Source organism: Cajanus cajan, chromosome 9 (genome assembly GCF_000230855.2).
Source record: "Cajanus cajan strain Asha chromosome 9, NIPB_CcT2T_4, whole genome shotgun sequence".
Taxonomy (NCBI): domain Eukaryota; kingdom Viridiplantae; phylum Streptophyta; class Magnoliopsida; order Fabales; family Fabaceae; genus Cajanus; species Cajanus cajan.
In genome coordinates this window covers 48,430,184-48,453,421 of record NC_138525.1, presented here as the reverse complement: position 1 = coordinate 48,453,421, position 23,238 = coordinate 48,430,184, and the positions used below count along the sequence as shown (strand labels likewise).

The window sequence follows — 23,238 nt, the reverse complement described above, 5'->3', positions numbered from 1 at the left end:
AATTTTGATAAAGCCTTATTTAGGAGTGACTATATTACATATTCTTAGTGACGGATCCAGCTGTGCAAAGAGGTGCCTTCCACCCTTTTGTCTCCCATTCTTAAAATCTTTGGAAAAATGTATTATGATAAATTATGCTTCTTATTTTAAATATATACAGTAACTATTAAGAAAATATTTAACTTATTATTTAATTGGCTTTTTCTGTTTTAATTGTTATAATTGATAGACTACTTTTACTTATATAGATGATAAACAGATAAATTTAAGAAGAAAGTAAAAGATAAAATTTTCATTAATAGTTTAATTTTATGTTGAGAAATTGATTAAAAGTTGATACATATTTTATAACGTTGATGAATTTTATAGTTTTAAAAATGACATTTATAATTTGAATAAACAACATGATGCATTTAACGATTATAATTTACAAGTTATTTAAATTTATCATTAAAAAGAAATTTGACGTCCCTGCATATTCTCTTACATGCCTATAGTTTCCATTTTCATGTGACAAAATACTTTTGTTTTAAAAAAATAATTAATAAAACTTACGTGCATGTCTAGAACTATAATGAACTAAACCTTGTTGAACTTGTGTCGTAAAATTAATGCAGGTTCTGCATATATATGTTAACATGGCTACTGCTGGCAACCTCCCAAGAAGACACGACCTCGTTGATCCAATGGAGTTCTTGTTTGTGAGGGTTGCAAAGATCAGAGACTTACCATACACCCTTGATTCTTACGTGGAAGTAAAACTGGGAGACTTGCATGCTTCAACTTGTTTCTATACACCCCCAGAATGGAACCAAGTGTTTGCTTTTGAGAAAGATTCGATCGATGGCTCAGTCTCAAACATGTTGGTTTCGGTGAAGGACAAGAAGGCACCTTCGAAAATGTTTGATGCATTTTTTGGTTGTGTTCAGTTCAGTCTCATTGATGTTCCAAGGAGTATGTCACAGGAATCTTCATTGGCATTGGCACCCCAATGGTACAGGCTAAAGGGTCAGGATGGGAGACAACTTGTGAAAGGCGACATCATGTTGTCTATGTGGTTTGGAACTCAGGAAGATGAATGTCTTCCTCATGCTTGGTGTTCACCAACCACAAGTAATGATGCTGTTGCTGTTGGTCATACTCGTTCCAAGGTGTATATCTCACCAACACTTTGGTACCTCAGAGTCAATGTGGTTAAAGCACAGGACTTGAACTTGTTCAGTGCTCCCCCAGAGAGTTCAAATGTTTTTGTCCAAGTTGATTTGGGGGCACCAACGCCAGATAACAAAGCTTTGCAAGAGTGAAAATCCGTTGTGGAATGAGGATTTGGTGTTTGTTGCACAATAGCCATTTAATGATTACACACTTGTTCTCAGTGTCAAGCAAGGGACACTGGATCAAAACTGGACCCTGGGAAGGCATGAGCTGAATTTGAAAGATGTGGATAAGAGACTAGATAATGGGCGTGTGAGTAGCAAATGGTATAACCTTGCTATGTGTTCATCATCAGGGGAAGTGGAGTTGTTGTTTGCTGGTAAGATCAATGCAAGGATCTCATTAGATGGTGGCTATCATGTCATGGATGAGCCTGCTGAATGTTGCAGTGACTTTAGGCCTTCAGCGAAGAAGCTTTGGAATCCTTGCATTGGGGTGTTGGAAGTAGGGATCCAAAAGGGTACAAATTTTGTGGCAATGAAAAGTGGAGCTAAAACTGATGCTTATTGTGTAGCCAAATATGGGCCTAAATGGGTGCGTACAAGGACAGTTATTGGTAGCCTCTCACCAATGTGGAATGAGCAATGTACTTGGGAAGTGTATGAGCCTTCCACAGTGATCACTATTGGTGTGTTTGACAACAACCAGTTAGATGCTAATAGTAGAGCTAGAGGAGTGAGGGATGCTGCAATGGGAAGGGTAAGGATTCGGTTGTCAACACTTGAAGATGGGAAAGTGTATGCACTTTCTTATCCACTTATAGTTTTGCAACCTTCTGGCGTGAAGGTGATGGGAGAGATTCACTTGGCAGTGAAGTTTTCTTGGTCATTCAAGTCTCAACTTCAGAAGTATGAGTCCTATATGTCACCTTTATTTCCCAAACACCACCATGTTTTTCCATTGTCTTCTTCACAGCTTCTTATTTTGAGATATCAACCTGTTCTTATTATAGCAGAGAGATTGAGCCAGGCAGAACCACCATTAAGGAAAGAGGTTGTGTACAACATGTTGGATATTAGATCCAACATGTGGAGCAAAAGAAAAACAGATGCTAATTTTAACAGGGTTGTTAGCCTTGTTGATGACTTTGTTGCCTCTTGGAAATGGTTACAGGACATAAGAACTTGGAAGAGACCAAATGCTACATTGCTTTTTATCCTTGTGTGCTATGTTATGCTCTTCTACTATCCAAAACGCATTTTGCCCTTGCTGATCTGTTGCCTCGTGTGTGTTGTGTTTAAGCGTTATTTGAATAGGCCTAGGCTTCCTTGTCACATAGATGCAACATTGTCTGGTGCTGATGTGGCAACTCCTGAAGACTTGGAAGAAGAATTTGACAGGTTTCCTACTCAAATTGGAGGGGTAAGTTTAAGAAAGAGGTATGATAGATTGAGAAGTGTTGCCTCTAATGCACATAGAGTGAGTAATGACTTGGCCTCAATTGGAGAGATGGTGCTAGCTGTTTTCACTTGGAGGGATCCAAGAGCTACAATGATATTTTTGATGTTCTGTGTTGTTGGTTTTCTAGTCACAATTACTATCCCTGCTAGAGTTATCATTTTCATTTGGATCACATACTATCTTAGACATCCTAGATACCGAGGGTGTGATTTGCCTTCTGCTTCTGTGAACTTCATCAAGAGAATACCCTCTGGACAAGGTTCTATACTATGATCACATGACATGGTTAATTTTGTATCTTTTTTCAATATCCGTTTTTGCTAATCGATTATAGTAAGAAATTTCAAGTTACTGTTTCATTCAAATCATTTGTATGGTATCAGCAAATTTAATGTGTTCTCTGCTGTGAACTAGATGGTACACAAGCTCTTTTTTTGATGATAGAAAATTTGCTTTGTGTTTAAAAATATTATTTTAAATGAGTTTAAGAGAAAAAAAAATCTCTAATAATAAAAAAATTTGGCCTTCTCAAGCCAAATTTTTGGCCTTGCTCCTATTTATACCTGACACATATCTACATGTAGCACTTCTAAAAAGGGCTTTATTATTCATGTCACCCAACATTTATCTATCTCTCTTCTTATCTTATCACATCACTAATCATATTAATTACTTATTTCTCCTCTCTATGGATAAAAAACTTACCTCTCTTCTTTTTCAATTTCTCTCACATGTTTGGTATCAACAAAACAATAAAGAAATAAGGTGAGAAATAAGATGTATGATTTGGTTGTAATAGGATTGTCAGGTAAGAAATTAAAAATGAATGAGTCCCACACGTTTTTTATTTCCTCGCATACTTGTATTCGAATGTGGATTTTTTATTTTTTTTATTATTATTCAAATGATATGCTAGTTATTTATTGGGCTTAAATTTTTTGGAGGGGCTTGCATGACAATTCGAATGTCTATGCGGTATGCTAGTTATTGAATGGGTGCGCATAACAATTGGAATGAACTTGCATTTTTTGTTGGGCTAGTATTCAAATATGGAGGAGCTTTAATATTTTTGTTTGAATGGCTATGTTCTTTATTCTAACAAACAACATTCCAAGTGAAATATTTATTTGGTTGTATTCAAATGATATAATATAACCAAATAAATAAGGTTGATTTATTTAAATAAAAAAATTAGTCAAATAAATAAAGATAGGCAATTTAAAACGGTAAAATTGTAATTTTTCTTTTATAACTTATTTTATCTCTACCCATTTAAACAAAATAATTTTATAATATTATTTATATTCTATTCTTACTTATTTTTTTAAAATCAAACAAACTCATTTTTACCTTATTTCTATTCACTTATTTCTTTTTCTTTAATTTCTTAGCTATTTCTCTTCTCACAACCAAACATAATGTCAAAGTGTTTATACTACACCCAAGGTGTGTATGATATTTTTTATATCCTTAAAATTAACAAATCAAGAAATTGGATACAAGTGATTAATGTGTTAAACTTAATGTCGAATTGTTTTGACAATATCAAATCTTGATGAAAATTATCTCTTAATTGAATCAGATTAGTTTAAGATGAAACTTCACGACACTAGTGCAAAATTAAAAGAATATCCTTAAAATTAACATAAATTCTACCAAACAACCTTATAAATTTAACAAAAATGACTTGTAAACATCCAAAATAGTGAAAGATAAAAGTGAAGAAAAAATATATAAGTATAATAGATAATATAATGTGATAAGAGTAAAGCAAAGAGAAAAAATTAACATTATTTAGATGCTTGAAAAAAATAAAATGTTCAAATTTCATTACTATGTATTTTTAGAATTTTAGTATAGTTGATTTTACGACCAATAGCATTTAACTTTGCCACATTAGATGTAATTCGTTTTTTTAGAGCAGATTTAATTTGGTCAATATTTAATTCTAAATGTCTCATTGTATTATTTACAAGGTGATTGGTATGATGTTGTAATATTAGATCTTTTAAGGCACGTAATTATATAACCCAAAAAGACAAATCCCTTCGATGATGACATACCAACTACTTACATTTTTTTTGATCTAAAAAAACTATTCCAAAATACCTATTTATTAAGATATCATAATCACTTACTAAAATTAATATTATTTATTTATCTTAAATAGAATGCTCAAGGACCAAAATCAGCAATTTCAAATTTAAAATGGATTAAAATCAAAGATTCTACTTTTTTTCATAAAAATTTAAACTTACCCATTTTATTAAGACCAAAAACAATAATTTTAGAAATTGGAATTATGAAAAGAAAAAAAAAGCCCAAAAACCAAATTTCATTTTACAGTAACTACACATATTTAATGTTATTTTTTACGTTGTTTCATATCGAAGTTACATAATTGTTCAATTAATGACACTGAACGCATTAAACATTTTTGAGTCAACAAGGCGCGGAAACCAATTACATAACATGAGAAAGAACCTCCCTGTGTGAGTCCAAATGACCCAAAATTTGATGACATAATTTCATAGCACTTTACTGAGCAAATGGCATGAGGCAGTAAAAGAGGTAATGGATACTCTGCACAACAATGCCAGCATTCAGACAGATTTCTGATCCCAGGCCAGCTAAGAAATCAGTGCATTATTGCTCCTCACACATTATGCACTGCTAACTGCTTTCCCCTACCATTAAGACCATAGCTACCCCACCCTGCACATTGGCCCCAGACCCTTAACTTTTACTACTGCAACCTTGTGTGCTACCAAACAACCAAGTACAAGAATTGCCTTACTTCACCTTTCAAATTGTGATACATATCTTTCCTGTTCAAAACAACACTAAAAAACTAGTACTAAAACTTTTATCAACATTTTTCATTAACTTTTACAACCCCACCCCCCCACCAGTTTTGCCTCATCCATTTTTTTTTTCTTTTTTTGCTCATTTTGGATTTTAATATACATGATTCCTAGAGTTGATTTTCAAAATCCTCACTCACTGTTTTGAGAGATTACCTCTCCAAACTTGAGGAAGAGTTGTGCATCTGAGGTGCTCATTGAGGGGCAGTTCACCAAGTGTGGAGTCTTGAGATTTGCATATTCGTCCATGTAGCATGGCACTTTGGCTGATGGATTGGAAGGTGGCAGTGCTTCTGGTTGTTTCGGTGGGGTGCTAGATGGCATGAGGCTTCCGAGTACACGTGTCACTTCATGCATTGTAGGCCTATCAGCTGGCTGTCTTTTTGTGCATAGTAGAGCAAGCTGATAAACCTTTTTCACAGCTCCTAAGTCCTTGCATGTAGCAGTAATGTCTGGATCAACTGTTTCCATTACAGCATTGGTTGCTGCCTTGGACAAAATCTACACAAATAAGAGACATTAGTATGTGAACAATAAACAAGATTAAGGATTAACAATAAGTTGAGTAATGTTTTGGCAAATAAGATTTGCAATGTTATATCGTAAGCGCCAACCAAATCCAATTTTGAGTCTCACAAAACAGGTATTCTAGCATGCCTAGAATATCTAGACCAATGATAGAGCAAAAAGGCTAAACATAGAAAACTGTGTTTTTACTGCGTCTGCATGCGTGTGTTGAAATGTGTAATAAACTCACCAGATGGTGGAGGTTGGATTCATTGTCAACAGCTTTCCTTCCAGTTAGCAACTCAAGTAAAACGATACCATAACTGTACACATCAGACTTCTCAGTGAGTCGAGAAGTTCTAGCATACTCAGGGTCTATGTAGCCAATTGTGCCCATTATGTAAGTAGAAGTGTGGGACTTTGTGGGGCAGAGACTTTTGGCAATGCCAAAATCAGTGAGATGGGGCTCAAAATCTGCATCTAATAAAATGTTAGATGATTTCACATCCCTGTGGATGATTCGAGGACTGCAATCATGGTGTAGATAAGCAAGCCCTTGTGCTGCTCCAAGTGCTATTTTTAGACGCAGAATCCAGTCAAGTTTTTTCTTCTTCGTAGGTCCTGGAAAAAGGTGCACAAGAAAGCCATACATTATAAAATCATTGGTTGGCTTCTAAATGTTAGGGGTGGGATTGTACTATATGCTACCTTATGAATTAACGGTTTCTAAAAATATTTTTTTATGGACGAGGACATTACGACATACTTCTACATACAAGTTTCATGCACATCAACAAAAGTCAAAAATAGCTTGAACATACCATGAAGAAGATCCCATAGACTGCCATTTTCCATGTAGTCATAAAACAGAAGGTGGCCATATGGAGACAACGAGTAGCCTTGGAGACTGACCAGATTCCGGTGCTTAATGCTGCCAACTGTCTTGAGTTCAGTTTCAAATTCTTTAATGCATTGGGGATAGTGAGAATAGATCCTCTTGATAGCCACTGGCTTGCAATTCTTAAGAACACATTTATAAACTGTACTTGATGCACCATATCCAATTATATACTTCTCACTCAGGTTTTCTGTCATCCTCATGATATCTTCATACACATGAAGTGCCATATTCATATTAAGAATCACAAGTTTTGGAGGGGAGTAATTAACTGTCAATTCCATAGCTCATGCAGTTAGTAACTTGTCAACTTTCAATAAGCAAAATGATAATAAAATATTATAAGAATATATCAAACTCCACAAATTCCTATACAGCCAAAAGCAATCATGTAAACTTTAATGCATACTGTTACACAATCCAATCAATTTCTAATTTTCTATCACTGCTGGTTTAAAGTCATACACTAGAGACAGTTGAAATCCAAAAAAATCCAGTTTTCCCTTTGAATCTATGCTAGATAAAAAAAATAGCAATGATTAGGGTTTGATTATCTACTAATTTGCAATTCTGGAAGTTGAAAGCTACAGCTTAAATTGTAAGAATGCAACAAAGATAAGTACCTGGTTTGTCAAGTGATCCATCAGAAAAAGGAGATGGATTGTGCGGTCGGCAAGCAGCCAGCAATACCATAAGAAGAATCACAAGGGCACCAAGAGTAATTCCAAGAATGGCAGCCTTAGATAATGTAACTGCACAGTCAATAAAATATATTAGCTTATTCTGCAGAACTTGAAACACTACACCCTTTCTTTTTTGAATAAAAGAATGTCATAGGAAGAACACAGCAGCTCTTTTAGACAACTTATTAAGCATTTTGAAATATAAAAGCAACAGTACCATATTCATGTGAATATGAACACGAGTACATGACATCCTTACCAATATTGTATTTAGTTTTTTTTTTAATATATAATACAAGCATGTTTTAGTAACTTGTGGAGAATAACTTGAGTAGAATGTAATTCAAAGGAATTAGTTTGAACAAATAGATATTGAGCTAGGAATTAATTTGGTGTGAAACACTTCTGCTTGGATAATGATGAATAAATATAAAGGGAACAGGACTATCAATATTAACATACAAAGGCCACAATTGATCACATGAGCCTCACCCCAAATTACTAACCAGTCCCGTTACATTTCACCACTTCGACATAGTATAGTAATCAAAGAGAATCAATGGAATAAATAGCATTTGAGAAGGCAGAGATTTTATGGTGCTCACAGGATATTCCTGCTATAAAATTCAGCTTACCTCGCTCCGAAGGGTGAGAACCATGACACGGCAAATTCAGCCAATTACCACAAAGACCAGGGTTTCCAATGAAACTGCAATGAAAAAGGTTGGACTCATGAATCCAGAACAACTTGTTTTTGAACTTAAAGACAATGTCAAAACGGAATGACCCTCACCTGTCAGGGGGAAACCTGGTAAAGTTGTTACTCGTGGGGATAACACCAAATAATTTGTTATAAGACACATTACTACAAATATCACAATAAATACTCAACTTATTAGGTAAAAGTGACATGGTCAATTAGAAACGTCACACAAAATCATTAAAAAATTGAAGGCTAAACTTACAGCAGAGAGAGACTAAGGCAATTTGAAAGTGATGCCACATCACCAGTTAGTTTGTTTCTTTCAAGTCTCCTGTATATCATTATAAACCAAGAAAATTAGAAATATCAATGGAATATTATAATTACCAGAGACAATAATCATCCACCATATTTTACATGTGAAAGAAAAATGGTTAATTTCTGAAGTCATTCAAGTCCTATTGAACAAAACAGAAGTCTATATTGAAGTTTGATGAAGATGAATAACTATTCATTATTGGACATATTTTAGAAACTAATCACTATAACCCAAAAAGATAAGAGTGAATTAAAAAAAGAAGTAAATTCCAGCATCCAACATTAAACATCTTTGTGTAGAACTTAATATTTAATACAAGAGATCTAATTACATCATGGGATTTGCCTAGCCATTAAAATACCATAAAAAATAAATAAAATATTAACAAAAACATAAGTGAATATAAAACAAAGAAAGATGCAAAAGAAGCTTACAAGGATATCATGTTCTGAAGCTGACTAAGCTCTTCAGGAATCAAGCCAGAGAGTTGATTATTTGAGAGATCACTGTGACACAGAAGCATGTAGAACAATCATGAAAAATTAAATAAATAAATAATATATATATATATATATATATTTGTTTACATAAGAAAAATAATGGACTTACATTTCCATAACACTTCTAAGATTTCCAAATTCTGCTGGAATAACTCCTGTTAAATTGTTTCTGCTCAGATTCCTAACAAAATGAATATTAGCTCTCAGTAAGAAGAAATAATCCAGATTCTAAATAAGGCTAGGCAGATAACTCACAACTTCAGAAGATGTTCCAAGTCACCAAGGGAAGAAGGGATGGAACCAACTAAATTATTGTTTGAAATATCCCTAAGTAGGAAATCATCTGTTAGTACCAATTTAAAGATGTTGACACAAGGAGATAAATTAAATAATTCATACTTACAATGTATCCAAATTTCCAATCCGTGACAGTTCAATAGGAATTGCGCCCTGAAGGTTGTTGGAAGAAAGATTCCTAAGGAGGACCATCACAATGTCATGAAACAATAAGAACCAATTAAACAAGAGTTATTGGTTGAAGCATGACAGAAATCCGGATGTGCATGCAGGCATATGTTTGTGCATCAACATGTTTATGGGAAAGAAAGAGCAAAAGAACCAAACACAACAGAATTGCAAGTATATTCAAACAAACGTCCCCAATGTGTCAAGGTGAAACTTACAAAGACGTCATGCTCTCCAAGCTCTGCAAAGCAGGGGGAATTGTTCCATTCAAATTGTTCCCATGCACATTGCTAAAAGGATAGAAAAATGTGTCACCATAATGTATTCCAAAAATAACTTGTTAAAAAGTAATAGTACAATTTTTGTTTCTTACAGGCTGTTGAGATTTTTACAAGAGCTAATATTACTAGGAATTGGCCCCACAAGATTGTTGTTAGCAACATTTCTGAAAGAATGATGGGTGAGTCATCAAACTTAAAACAAAACCAAAAAAAAATTGACACTTCAAAGTAACCACTCTTACAAGTCAAACAGATCAGTAAGCTTTCCAAGCTCAGGGGGGATATGTCCACTTAAATGGTTATCATTCAGTTCCCTGCAGCATGATAAACATTAAAGGTTAATTCTTTGAACCAAATTCCATCCAGTTGAGCCTGAAGTTTATGAACCCTAATTAACTTTAGAAATGATTTAAAGACAAGATGATGACTTGTATACATGAGATGGAGGAAATTTATATCTTTAAGAAATGACTCAAGGCAATTTGCTTTTCTTCAAAGAAAATCAACTAACAATTGAAAGGTTCCACATGGAAGGTTGTGAAATTCATAATGAAATAATAAACAATTTTAGAGGAAACTACTTGCTCAAGCATCTTACAAATAGTGAAGCTTTGTCATATTTCCAAGCTCTGGAGGTATGAAGCCAGTCAGCTTGTTTCCATGCAAGTACCTACAAAAATTTCAAAAATCATGCTCAAAACACAGTGAATCTAGAAGTTTTCTCAAAAGTTGTTGACATGCAGAATTTACAAGAAAAGAAACTAATTGATTTAAATGCAAAACCACTCATACTTACAATTTTTCTGTGTAGGTCAGATTTCCCAAAATAGGAGGGATTGGTCCATTCAACATGTTACAACTTAAGTCTCTGGATTGGAAATTTGGAACAAAAGCAACATTAAAAGAACATCAGTGAAAAAACATAAAGTCAATGACCAAATTTCTCAAATTACATTTCTGAAATTACTATCAAACAATTCTTACAAGACAGCAAGTGCTTGCATGAGGCCAATCACCGATGGAATATGTCCAGAGAGTTTATTGCCTTGCAATGACCTACCAAAATCAAGCAAATCAATCAAGAAATTCCTAAACAAGGGAAAGTGAAAGGCCAAATAACATTATTTTAAAACAACTTAAAAAAGGGATCATGCAACACATACAAAGTTGCTACTTGCAAGAATCCAATATTAAAAGGTATCTCTCCAGTTAGCTGGTTGTAAGATAAATCCCTGACATCAACAGAAGACATTAGAAAGGTAAAAGGGAAACAAGACGAAGGTATGGCAAAGTCTTTCATGTAATTGGATTACATACAAGACCTGGAAGGCAGTACAGTTGCCTATGTTCTCTGGAATACTTCCTGTCAAGCTATTGTTTCTCACATCACTACAAAAAAGTAGGAGGAAAACAATCATGTTCCCTTAGGAGATGTACATTTTTATGTCTTGGATTATAAAAGAGAGTGATTATGCAACTTACAAATACCACAACCCAGTTAACTGGCACATGTCTGGTGATAGTGAACCAACCAAATTGTTCCCTCTCAAGCCCCTATTATATGGAAAGGGAAAGGGGAAATTTTCAACAAGATCACAAGTATGATTAGTCCGATAGAAACAGAACTAAAAGCTTCAAAGAAATAACAATTTCATTTGCATATTGCTTATACTCACAGATATTGCAAAACTTCATTCCAATATATAAGCCTTGGTATTTCACCGCTAAGATTATTTTGAGCCAGGTCTCTAGAAAATAGTTCCCACGGGTCCAGAATGTCAGTTGTAGAATCTAAAATTAGTGTTGAGAGGATGGGAAAGGGGAATAAGAAATACAAGAATGACTTACAGAATCTTCAAATTAGGAATCTGAGACAATGTTGAAGGAATTGGTCCAATCAACTGGTTATTTTTCAAAATCCTGAGATACAAATTAAAACTTACACAAAGTAAAAGAACCTGGCTATAACCTGATGAAAGGATCAAAATTCTCAATTGTAGAGAAATGCCAATAAAAACTCACAGATTCTCCAGTTGTTTCAACTTAGAAATGGAAAATGGTATATCCCCTCTAATTTCATTAAATGACAAGTCCCTGAAAACACAACAAAAAATCAAAGTTCCAAGTAAGTCACAAGGTGCTCTAATTATAAACTGAATTAAGTTCTTTTAGGGGGAAACATACAAACTCTTTAAAGAAGAACAGTCACCAATCTCATCCGGTATCTGCCCTGATAACCTGTTTTCTCGGAGGTCACTGTACCAAACAAGTGGAGAAAAGGATAAACAAGACAATACAAATGCCACAACTACATCACTGTCAAAAATTGGCTAAAGGATAGTAATAATTACATAGAGACCAAACTCTGAAGGTTCCCTATTGCAGGTGAAATTTCGCCATCAAGATTCAACCCTGAAAGATTGCTGCAAAAGAAAAAAAAGGTAAGAGAAAATATGAACTGTTTTTTTTTCATTGACGAGGAACAAGGTCAAGAAGCCTATGTAAAATGACCAAGGACACAGTAACTCACAGTGCAACAATATTAAAGGTGACATTATCACATGCGATTCCTCTCCAGGCACAATAATCGGATGATGGTGAGTCTGTCCAATCATAGAGAACATTATCCACATCCCTGAATGACTTCTTTATCTCCAACAACGTTGCCCCTTCAATGGCAATATTCAAACATGAACCATGAAGAACATAATAAGAACCTTGAAGTCAAAGAAAATCTGGTACTTCCTTATCATATAAAAAAAAATTCACAGTCCTGATACCATGTTATTATATATAGACTTGTATATTATATTATACAAACCTCGTGTTAATAAAAATTCATTTCTATAATGAGAATCATACATAAAACATTCATAAGTAGTAAAAATAACATAATACATTCTAACAACGTGGAAATTGACAACTGCATTATAAAGAAAAATCACAAGATCCCAGAAAACAACCAAGTCAAACTCAGCATTAGCGGGAAAAAGGCGCTGACTTTTCAAAGACAAAAATGGACCAACTAAAAGCAGCAGAGGAAGTGCCATGTTTGGTTGCAAAGAAAGAGAGAAGTAAAAAAAATTCAGCTTTACTTTTTTTTCCAAACACCCTTCACCAAGAAAAAAGAAACAAAAGAAAAACACATGAAGGGTACTTGGCTTTCTAACAACGCCAGCCATAGCCATAGCCACAGCCACAAGCTACAAGCCGGATACCACTTTGTTAAGAACCACAAAGCCAATGTTTCAACTTTCAACATTCTAATCTTCTCCTTCTCCCTCCCCATAAAGTTTGTTAACAAAATTCTTTGCAAAAAGTCCAAACACACAAACAAAAACTTTGAAACTGCAAACAACACTCACCATCATCTGATTCCCCAGAATTGACATTCAAACAAATCAGCAAAGCCAAAATAAGGACCCCAAATCGAAATGCCATAGCTGCAACTGCAGGACTTCAACCTCACATCAACCTAACCATGAAACCACTCAACAACCACCACCAAGCTCCTTCCAAAAGCTCTTGCTCATGCACAAGGAACCAAAACTAAACAAGAAAAAGGGTCTTATGCTTTAACAATATCAGTGACAGTGAGCACCACTCAACTATGGCCTCACATAAAAGTTAAGTAAAGTGAGTTTTGTTTGAGATTAGTCCTCTGTGTACTCCTCATACCCTCTAGCTCTTTCATGTGATTACAACAAGGGTTGGATTTCCATGTAACAGAACAAGCTCACAGCTTTGGCTGTGCCATCACATCACAAACATCACTCTCTAAACAAGATGCAGGAAGAAGAAAAAAGAAGATAGATAGAGAGAGAGATAGAGACAGAAAAGAGAAGAGAGATAGAAGAAAATTATTTCACACATAAAGTTAAAACCATCTGCCACCATTTCTGCTACAAACCTGCAAACTCTGAACACGCTCTCCTCTCTCTATCTCTTTCCCCCTAACTTTCTCTCTTTTTACACTTGTTTCTCTCTCTCTCTCCCTAAACTGTTATGCCAGTGCTATGCCATGTAGTAAATAACACTGTGCACTGTGCACTGTGCTATGCTGTGCCATTGGTTTTAACTTTTGATTCCCGGGGGTCACTTTCTGTGTGGTTTTGCTATTGCATTATCTGCAAGAGCTTATAGGGAAATGGGTCATCTAATGCAAGTACTGGGGACACTCACATACATTTTTTTCATCATTTTTATTTCTTACTTACATTACTTTATATTACTTCTAAGTTCTAAGTACTAATAAAATAAAATAAAAATATGCATTTTCTAATGAGTTAGTTAATATTAATATAAAAAGTGTAAACAAATGATGTCATTTTCAATGAGTAATGCAATCCAATTGAGGTGACAGGGACGTCTTTCTCTTTCTCTTTCTCTTTATTGCCAATCTATTGAGTATTGAGCATTCGGTTCATGTTGGTGATATTATGAGTTTCTTTTTTCCTTTTTTTTTTTCTTTCAAAATTATTAGTATTATTCTTCTTATTTATCTCGTTGACGCGTTGCTCTCTCTCTCTCTCTGTCTCTCGTCGTCTCATTTATTTATCGCATTTGTTTGGTAGTTATGCATGCTAGTGTTAATTATTAATATAGTCTCTATTATTCTTCAAACGAATATTTAAATAGCAATGTTAGTCAGTCTGATTCATATTGCAATTGATTCTCTAATGTCAAGAAGTTGAGTTCAAATTTTATAGCAAAATTAATTAAAAAAAAAATAACTGTTAAAGTTAACGTTTTAATGTATAAGATTTATTTTGATGAAAAATAAATTTAATATTATTAAAATATGCCGAATAATGTGTTGATGTTCCCTTAGATTCTATTTCCTTATTATTCCTAATTATATTCCCTTGTTTTTCTTATTTTTTATATTTTATTTTAGCTTTCTAGAGAACTCAATCATGTTATTTTATTTCTATAAAAAAAAAAAATTTAGGCTTTGTGTATATAAATAAATGCATAAATTACTCACTATATACAAGGGATATACCACGTGGCTTTAATTTGATAGATTTATCAAGTTATTTACCTATTATGGCTATATTGTTAAAGATTTGTTCGTGTATATGTGCACATTATTTACTATTATCCTGATAAACATCGATAATGTTAAAAAAGAAAAATAGTTAAAAGGGTTTTTTTTTTTTTCATTTACCTTACTGATTAAACTTATCTTTTTTTTATTTATTATTAACGATATTATTTTTGAAATCATATCAATTAGAATTCATTATGTTGAATTATATATAAATGTAAAATATTTACTTATATTTTTTTTATTAAAAATATTCACTTATTTAATATTTTTAGATTTTAAATTATAATATGGTGTCAAATTTATTTTTATAATTTATTCACTATTTATTGTGTGAAACCCAATATAGAACTTCCTAACCATTATTATTAATGAGTTTCACAAAGTGGTTAAATATGAAAATAGTTCTTGTAATGACCTGTCATAGTCTCTACACTTAGTAGAATTGTACTAATAAACTAGTGAACTAAAATAAAATATTAAGCTGGATAACAGAATATACATATGAAGGAAGTTATAAGTATTTATGTACAAAATATAGAACTATGCATATACAGTCATCCAAAATAATACTATCCTAGTGTCGGTCAAGCACAACAAACAGTTACCCAAGATGGTAATTATAATACTGGAACAGAACTCCCCATCTCGCAGCAGACATCGTACCAGCTCCAACCTAACTCTGACCTGCTCCCCATACACAGTATGATCATCGCAGTCCATCCACATGGAAATAGAAGGCTAAGTTAGAGTCCAAAAAGCAATCATACAAGTACAAAATAAAAATCTATACTACACATTCATCCAATCAAGTCCCAACGGGACTCCCATCTCAATCAATCATCAATTCATCAAACATGAAGTCAACACCACACACTTCATCATACTAGAAATCATGTAATAATGGTAGCTCATGACAGATATCAATGCATATTAATCATGTAATGCGTCGTCACACATACACCTAGGAGATCTCCCTAATATTAGAGCAGTATAAGTGACATCCAAATCCTATCGAAACCACCCCAACCATTTTCACCCCCAATACGCCCGCTCGATCACAACTAATCAGGATATAAATCATCACTCTGGTTTACTCGGATGATGTCACTTAAACACTTGGAAGTCCGGTTCCACTGCCAGGTATAACACAGCTGAGTACAGGCTTACCACGACCTTGACATGCATTATCAAGTCACTTGTGGAGTTCGCCTACCGACTATCCGCAAGGAACCAAGCACCTTCCCCGGTACTTGATTAAGGGAATAACCCTCGACCTCATACCCCACTCCAACACTAGCTAAGGACTTAGAGGAGACTCACCCAAACCAGTGACCTATCTAAGCACCACTTTTACCCAAAATCAGTGGCATATCTAAGCAACCAGTGACCTATCTAAGCACCACTTTTACCCAAAATCAGTGGCATATCTAAGCACCACTCTCATTTATATCAGTAGCCTACCCAAACACCATTCTCAAAAAACTCTATGTGAGCTCTTCCAATTCAAAAATATTTCTCTCTCCTCAAGTCCTAGGCTAGACACATGCCATAAGGCATCGCATGTAATAATGCATCAATACATCATACATGGCCAATCCACCATCATGATCAATAATCATCCTCATATGAACATATACTCATTTCATATCATATTTAAACATTCATACATATCATTACAAAGCATACATATGAATCATACACCACCATACATCATATATCATACATACATGATCAAATCTTCAATTTTAAACATGCATAAGCATCCTTTGAAATCAACATTACTAAACATACTCACGCCCGGCACAGCCAACTCGCGCCCAGCCTAACATCCAACCTGAGAGCTTTAAGGCTCATTCACGCCCGACGCAATCAATTCGCGCCCGACATTCTTAAGATAAAGACTCATAAGAGTCTACACGCTCGACGCACCCATCCTGTGCTCGACCCCATCTAGACAGAGACCTCTAGAGGTCTCCACGCACGACGCACCTACCCTGCGCCCGACGCCATATCAATAACCTACTAGACAAGGCCACTATCTGATATCGCACCCAGCGTGGTTCTCCTTACGCCTGGCGTGAACTCATCCAAAGGCTCCCATTTACAATCGCGCCTGGCGCGACTAATCTCGTGCCCGTCGTAATCAAGAAATGGTTGCCCCCTGATGAATGCACGTCCGGTGCCAAAAACATGCGCCTGGCGCAAATTCATACAGTAGCCTCCAAAACATCGAAAATTTCCATCAAAACCTGAAGATCAACAAATCTAGTCACATGCAATCCATGAACCATAACACATAGGCTCCACACAACTCTAAAACAAACTCAGATTCAACATGCACCCATCTGATGCATCAAAATCACTAAAAATCCCATTTTCCCCAAAACCTCGAAAAATGAGAAGTCCTCCCATTCAACCATTGATTCTCAAGATTCATGCACCAATCAACCTACATTCTAACTTCCCTCACCTGAAGATTGGCTCAGAACAACCAAGAAATGAGAAGGAGAAGAAATTCCTCCGAAGCTCAACCTGCGGACTTCAATCCACCAAAAACAAGCTTCCTAGCCTGAATTCCAAGAAAAGATAGAAGACATTAGTGATCTAGAAGAGAAGAAGAATCAAACAAAGAAATTTGGGAAAGAAAGGAACTCATGGACCCAGAGCCCTACTCTCTAAAACTTCTCTCTAGAATTTCTTTCAGAATGAGCTTATAAGGCTCTATTATCAGAGGAAGTTTTATATACTCTTCTCTTTAGTATCCACTAAACTCTGAAACCCACTTACTACGTCACAACTCCTACTTATGTGATTAAGCATTGAGAGTTGTTTTTTTACAAGATTAATCACATTTCAGGATTTTATTTTATTGATTTGATTATGTTTCTTGACTCCCGCATTTGAGATTTTTATTTTATTGATTTTGATTGTGTTTCTTGATTGTCATTTTATTAAAATATATATATATATATAGTCTCGCAAAAAAAATTCATTTGTTTGTTCCAAGATTACCATGATGACATAATATATACTAAATAACAAATTACTTGGATGTGATTAAAGGTGGAAATAACTCACACGACCTATCAAGGACCCGCAACCTTGTATATGACAATGGGTGATTTAAACTTTTTGGAGAACTTTTTTAGTTAAAATGAAAATGCTTTAGGATTTAAAAAAAATAATAATAGGCCTAGTAGAATCATCTATTTAAAATATAAAATAATATTATTTATTATATATCACTAGTTAAGTTCTATAGGTCAATATGAAAAAAATACATTTCAATGTGATTTATATTTTTATCTTTCTTAGTTTATTCAATAAAATACGGTATTTAATTTAGTATGAGTGAATTCAAATATGAAAACATTAATAATATAATTAATATTATTCTTAAATATCTATAACCAAATATTATTGTTAATGTCAATAATATATTAAGGTTAGTAAGAGTAAATTAATGATTGTCATAGTTATGACATATTGATTCATTAAATGTGTACATGATTAATGTAATTATTAACTTGAATGTCTCATTATAAAAATGTTACATATAAAATTTTGTTTGTGTTATAAGTGATTCCTAATATAATAATATTGTATAGTCTTTGAACTTGAAGTCACCATACGATTCATACATGAAAAGTATGTGTTAATACCAACAATGTATATAATAAGATGTTTATAAAATTGGTTATTAATTATATATAGAACAAATTGTAAAGACAAATGTGAGTGATTTAAATAAGATTTGCCCCTCCTTAACATAAGTATTATCTAGATGTACCATCTTTATAGAATAAGACAAATTATGCATAATCATGTTAAGTAAATAAATGTTAAGTAAATCAATATGATATATTAATTTGTAATATTTTCTCAAATAATCTTATTTAGTCGATTTTATTAATAGTTTGAGCAAATTACATGACCATAGTTTAATTGTATTAAATGATTGTTATAATAAATTTTATTTATAGTTTCTTTAGATAACTTGATTATGTTATTTAGTTTTCTTAAATAGCTAAATCATAATTTTAAATTCTAAGATTTTATTTATTTTGTATATATAAACAATTTTACAAATCCTTTTTAAAATAAAAATGTGTGCAAATCATTCCTTTTATCTCTCGATGAATATGAAATGATTTTAATGCTTATCTTCTTATTTTGAAAAAAGATCATAACCTCTTGTATATTTTTATAATACAAGGAGCAAATTAGATGTTTAGCTAGGTACCTTTTTAAGTGTGTTTTTCAATTTTATTTTTGATTCCTTAATTAACTTTATTATATTATTAAGTTTCCTTAAATATATTAATCATAATCTCTCAACTTGAATTTATTTGTATTTAGTATATATAAACAATTATACAAATCCATTTCAAAATAAAAATTTATACAAATCATTCCTTTTATCGCACAATAAGTATGTAATTATTTTAATATTTATGTTCTTATTTTGAAAAATGTTACACTCTCTCTTTTTTTTTTTACAAAAATCAAATTAAAAGTTTAGTTGAGTACTTTTTGAGTATGTTTAGCAAAACATTCTGGAGATTTATAAACTAGTTTGACAAAATAAGGTTATTTGGTACATAAGTTTATTTTAGTAATTTTTAATTTATCTATAACAATGTATAAAAAGGGTATTTCTTTTGGTCTCTAATTTTTTTTAGACATTTATACTTTTTTATTATATTTTAATTTTGAATCCGGAACGGTCCATTCTGATCCATTTGTCATGTGTTATTTTTTAAACTGGAACGGTCCGTTCTGAAATCAGAATGACTCGTTCTGAACGTGAACAGTAAATGGTGCTAGTTGGGAAAATAAATTTGCACAGTTGCTATTTGGCTAAATTTTTTCTAAAATAATATTATTTGAGTAAAAAATTCACTAACATATCTCTTAAGGGTAAAATAGAAAAAAAAATGTATATAAAAATAATTGTGTATTGTGATAATAACTACTCACTTATTTTATAACAACCTTTGTTCTTTATTTTTTTGTTTAAGACTATTTTACTATTAACTAACTATGCATATCTCACTTGACTTATATGTTGTGATTTCTATTATTTTATATTATTTTTAAACAAAATTCATAAAGGCACATAGTACCTATCTTCTAATATTGTTTATAAGTTACTTTAACTAACTTAATTTTTAATGTTAGATTATAAGTTACGATTTTTTATATTTTTATTTTTATCATGTTACTTTATTTGGAATTATATTTTTATCTCAAATAATTGAGTATGTCATTTTAGTTGTTTTTTATTTATCAGTTAGATAATCATCTAATCTTAACAAACACTTTCGATTCAATTAATGAACTTCTAAATTTTAACTTTTCACTTGGCTTATAAAATTTCAACTATTAATTTTATCAAACACGTCCTTTATAAGAATTAATCTACTAATCTATGATGTCTCATGCATTACTTACCTTTTTAAAAAAGAAAAAACAACTCTTAATTATGAGTATTTTCCTAGGATGATATGAGATCCCTAAAAAAGTTATGTTTTAATATTAACAAACTCACGTGTTTTTGTAAAATAAAAATTTATAAAAATCATATGCCTAAGACAATAGCATAAATAGTGGTTAAAGATGATTTTGAATAATAAAATGCGTGATAACCTCTTAGAACACTTCATGTGTCTATGACAAATGCCTTAAATATCATATTTAATATGTCTGATGTTTCTATAATCTAATTTCACGTTATTCATTAACAAAAGAAAGGAATAAAAGTTTCTTTGATACTGGTAATACATAAAGGAACAATATTTTGCTTTTTGTCAGAAAAAAAAAAAAGAACAACCAAATATCTCAAAGAATGTGAAGTTATATCTAAAAATGTCATTTTTAATTGATGCATGCAACGGTTCATTGCCTTTTGTATCATAAAAGTAATAAGTAGTTTCATTGATAATATAAAAAAGTGATTATTTGATAAAATACATTTAATGTAAGTATTTATTACACCAAATAATACGTAACTCTACTAGGAAACAAGACATAGTAAGACGAAGAAAGTTGACAAGTACTTCTCAAGGACTTGCAATAGTCATTTACGAAGTTCACTTATTTAAAAGGGTTTGAATCACACAAATAATAAAGGACTTAATTCATTCAATTTATTCTTTCTATATGAATCTTTGTACTTGAAAGTTTTATCACGTCTTATGTGTAAGACAAAACTTTTTGTTACTACCTAGCTTAAATTATGTGTTTTAGCTTGAAGTTTGGAGAAAGATTTTATTGTTTAAAGAATGTTTGTTGTTAAAACCTAGAGAGATTTTATTGTTTAAATAATACTGGATATTAAATCTTTGTGAGACTTTGTTAATTGAAGAATATTGGCTATTGAAGTCTGGAAAGACTTTGTTGTTCAAATAATACTTGCATTATTTGTTTGAAGAGTCAAATCAAAGAACATTTGGATTGAGTCAAAAGTAACTTGTGAAATAATACTTGTATCATTGTAAGAGATGGTGAATCTTGATCATGTAACGATGTACATTTTGGTCAATTATTGTATTTTATCAATAATGGTGAATTGTGTTGATTATGTGGTACGTGTTTTTGAGTAGTTGTTGAGGGACTCTGGAAGTTGAGGAACTCTTTAAAAGATTTTGGTGTCTAGAAAATTTCTCTAGGTAGAGATCTAGTTTGACCTTGAAGGGAAGAGTATATAAGGTCTTTTTTTATAAGTGAGTTTCGTAAATTCATTCTTATGATTCATAACGAGATGAAACATAGAAAGATGGACTTAGGAGCTTTAATCTTCATTTCTTCTTTTTAGATACCCCTAAGGCTTAGGAGATTCTTGTTGATCTTTGGAGTAGTGCTTAAAAGCATTGGAGGCTAAGAATTGAGGTTGTGTCGGTGTGGAGCTTCAATGTTCGCTCAGAATTCATTTTCTTCCTTCTTTCTCTTCTTTTCGGTTTAGAGATTTTTAGAGGTAAGAGAAATTATAACCAAGATTGTTGTTGAGTGTTGAGTTACTATGCATGAATGAAATGTTATTTATATTGGTTGGATTTAGATTAAATGATTGATATTTGTTAAGTTTTGGTGCATGTAAGCATGTGAATGAAGATTTTCATGATTTGAGTTATTTGATTGTTGCATGTTGTAATTTTGGCTGAAAGTGAGTTGTTGACGATGAGTATATATGGATGGTTGCAATGCTAGTAGGATTTCTTGAGTTTGAGGTCCAAATTGGACCAAATTGTGAGTTTGTTATGTGCATAACTTGTCGTTGCACCAGACGTGTCTTCATGGTGTTGAACGTGACTCATGTTAAAGGCTTTTTTACCGCATTTATGTCGGGTGTGAGATAGGGGAAAGTCTATGACTTAGTTATGTCGGTGTTGTTTGAGTGGTACCGAACATGAGATGAAAGAATTGGCTCTGTCTAGATTAATGTTGGGCGCCAAAAGAGTGGCGTCGAACATGAAGAGAAATAACCATCTCAAGTTAGATTGAGGCTGAGCATGGAACTTTACCATGTTAAATGTGAGATCCTAGGGGTCTCTACCTAATCTACTCCAGGTAGGTTGTATGACATCTGTAACGATCCGCCATGACTGTAACACTACAAAACAACACAACTGAACAACTAGTAATGTATACTAAAATGGTATGACATGAATATATAATATATATACACCATTGTGCACAAAAGGTGGCCTAACATGCCACAATGTAAACAAGGGTCTACAAAATAAACTATATTGCTAGGGGTAGTCAACAAAATATAACTCTCTAGCTCTTGCCACCAAGTGGCCTCAAACAATTATCTCCTAGCCTATCCCTGCTCTGCTCCCATACATCATATGATCATTGTTGTCGAAACCACATGGAAACATGCAAGGGTAAGCTAGTTAAAATAAATAACACATATATAGGAAAACAACTTACAACACTAGTAATTTAACATCAATATCATCATTAACTAGATCAACATACAACACACAACACATAAACAACAGACATCTCAACATCACTTTCGCAACACATCAACACATACAACTCATATCATCAAAATATCAACTCATCAACACATATGCGTCGTCACGCATTTCAACTCGGAGATCTCCTACAACACAGGATGAACAGTTTAAGTGACTAGGTCCTACCGAACTGACAACACAAAACCTTTTTGGGCCTGGTAGGTAAACAACAAATTTGGATAAAAATCCACAACACGATAACGGTTTCTTAGACTTTGCCACTTAAACAAGGAAGTATAGTACTATGTAAGGATAGGATAGTTGGGTCTAGGCCTACCACGACATTAACTAGCTCAACTAAGCCACATATGGAATTAGT

At 33.0% G+C, this 23,238-nt stretch overlaps 2 protein-coding genes across 2 annotated transcripts; one reads left to right on the top strand and one right to left on the bottom strand.

Moving 5' to 3' along the window:
* Positions 1-248: 248 nt before the first annotated feature.
* Positions 249-5,735, top strand: LOC109809130 (FT-interacting protein 7). The gene is made up of 2 exons (XM_083064357.1): positions 249-1,301; positions 1,348-5,735. Exons 1-2 carry the CDS (start codon positions 612-614, stop codon positions 2,887-2,889), a joined length of 2,232 nt encoding a protein of 743 aa, XP_082920483.1. The 5' UTR covers positions 249-611; the 3' UTR covers positions 2,890-5,735.
* Positions 5,108-13,986, bottom strand: LOC109814294 (LRR receptor-like serine/threonine-protein kinase ERECTA). The gene is made up of 27 exons (XM_020378684.3): positions 13,202-13,986; positions 12,367-12,505; positions 12,188-12,259; positions 12,021-12,092; positions 11,859-11,930; positions 11,685-11,756; positions 11,513-11,584; positions 11,319-11,390; positions 11,154-11,225; positions 11,000-11,068; positions 10,821-10,892; positions 10,633-10,704; positions 10,435-10,506; positions 10,079-10,150; positions 9,929-10,000; positions 9,774-9,845; positions 9,494-9,565; positions 9,346-9,417; positions 9,200-9,271; positions 9,025-9,096; positions 8,534-8,602; positions 8,362-8,433; positions 8,204-8,277; positions 7,509-7,637; positions 6,809-7,156; positions 6,238-6,608; positions 5,108-5,981 (listed from the first exon to the last, which is right to left on the bottom strand). The coding sequence occupies exons 1-27, from the start codon at positions 13,275-13,277 to the stop codon at positions 5,613-5,615; spliced, it is 2,940 nt and encodes a 979-aa protein (XP_020234273.1). The 5' UTR covers positions 13,278-13,986; the 3' UTR covers positions 5,108-5,612.
* Between the last annotated feature and the right edge of the window lie 9,252 nt (positions 13,987-23,238).

Bases quoted from the DNA above. Each gene is read 5' to 3' on its own strand.
- LOC109809130 (XM_083064357.1), top strand. From the start codon at position 612: ATGCAGGTTCTGCATATATATGTTAACATGGCTACTGCTGGCAACCTC. The intron at 1,302-1,347 runs TGAAAATCCGTT...GTTGCACAATAG, and splicing joins ATAACAAAGCTTTGCAAGAG to CCATTTAATGATTACACACT.
- LOC109814294 (XM_020378684.3), bottom strand. From the start codon at position 13,277: ATGGCATTTCGATTTGGGGTCCTTATTTTGGCTTTGCTGATTTGTTTG. The intron at 11,757-11,858 runs GTGAGTTTTTAT...TTTGTATCTCAG, and splicing joins TTGAAACAACTGGAGAATCT to GATTTTGAAAAATAACCAGT. The intron at 8,603-9,024 runs GTAAGCTTCTTT...AATGATATACAG, and splicing joins CTTCAGAACATGATATCCTT to GAGACTTGAAAGAAACAAAC.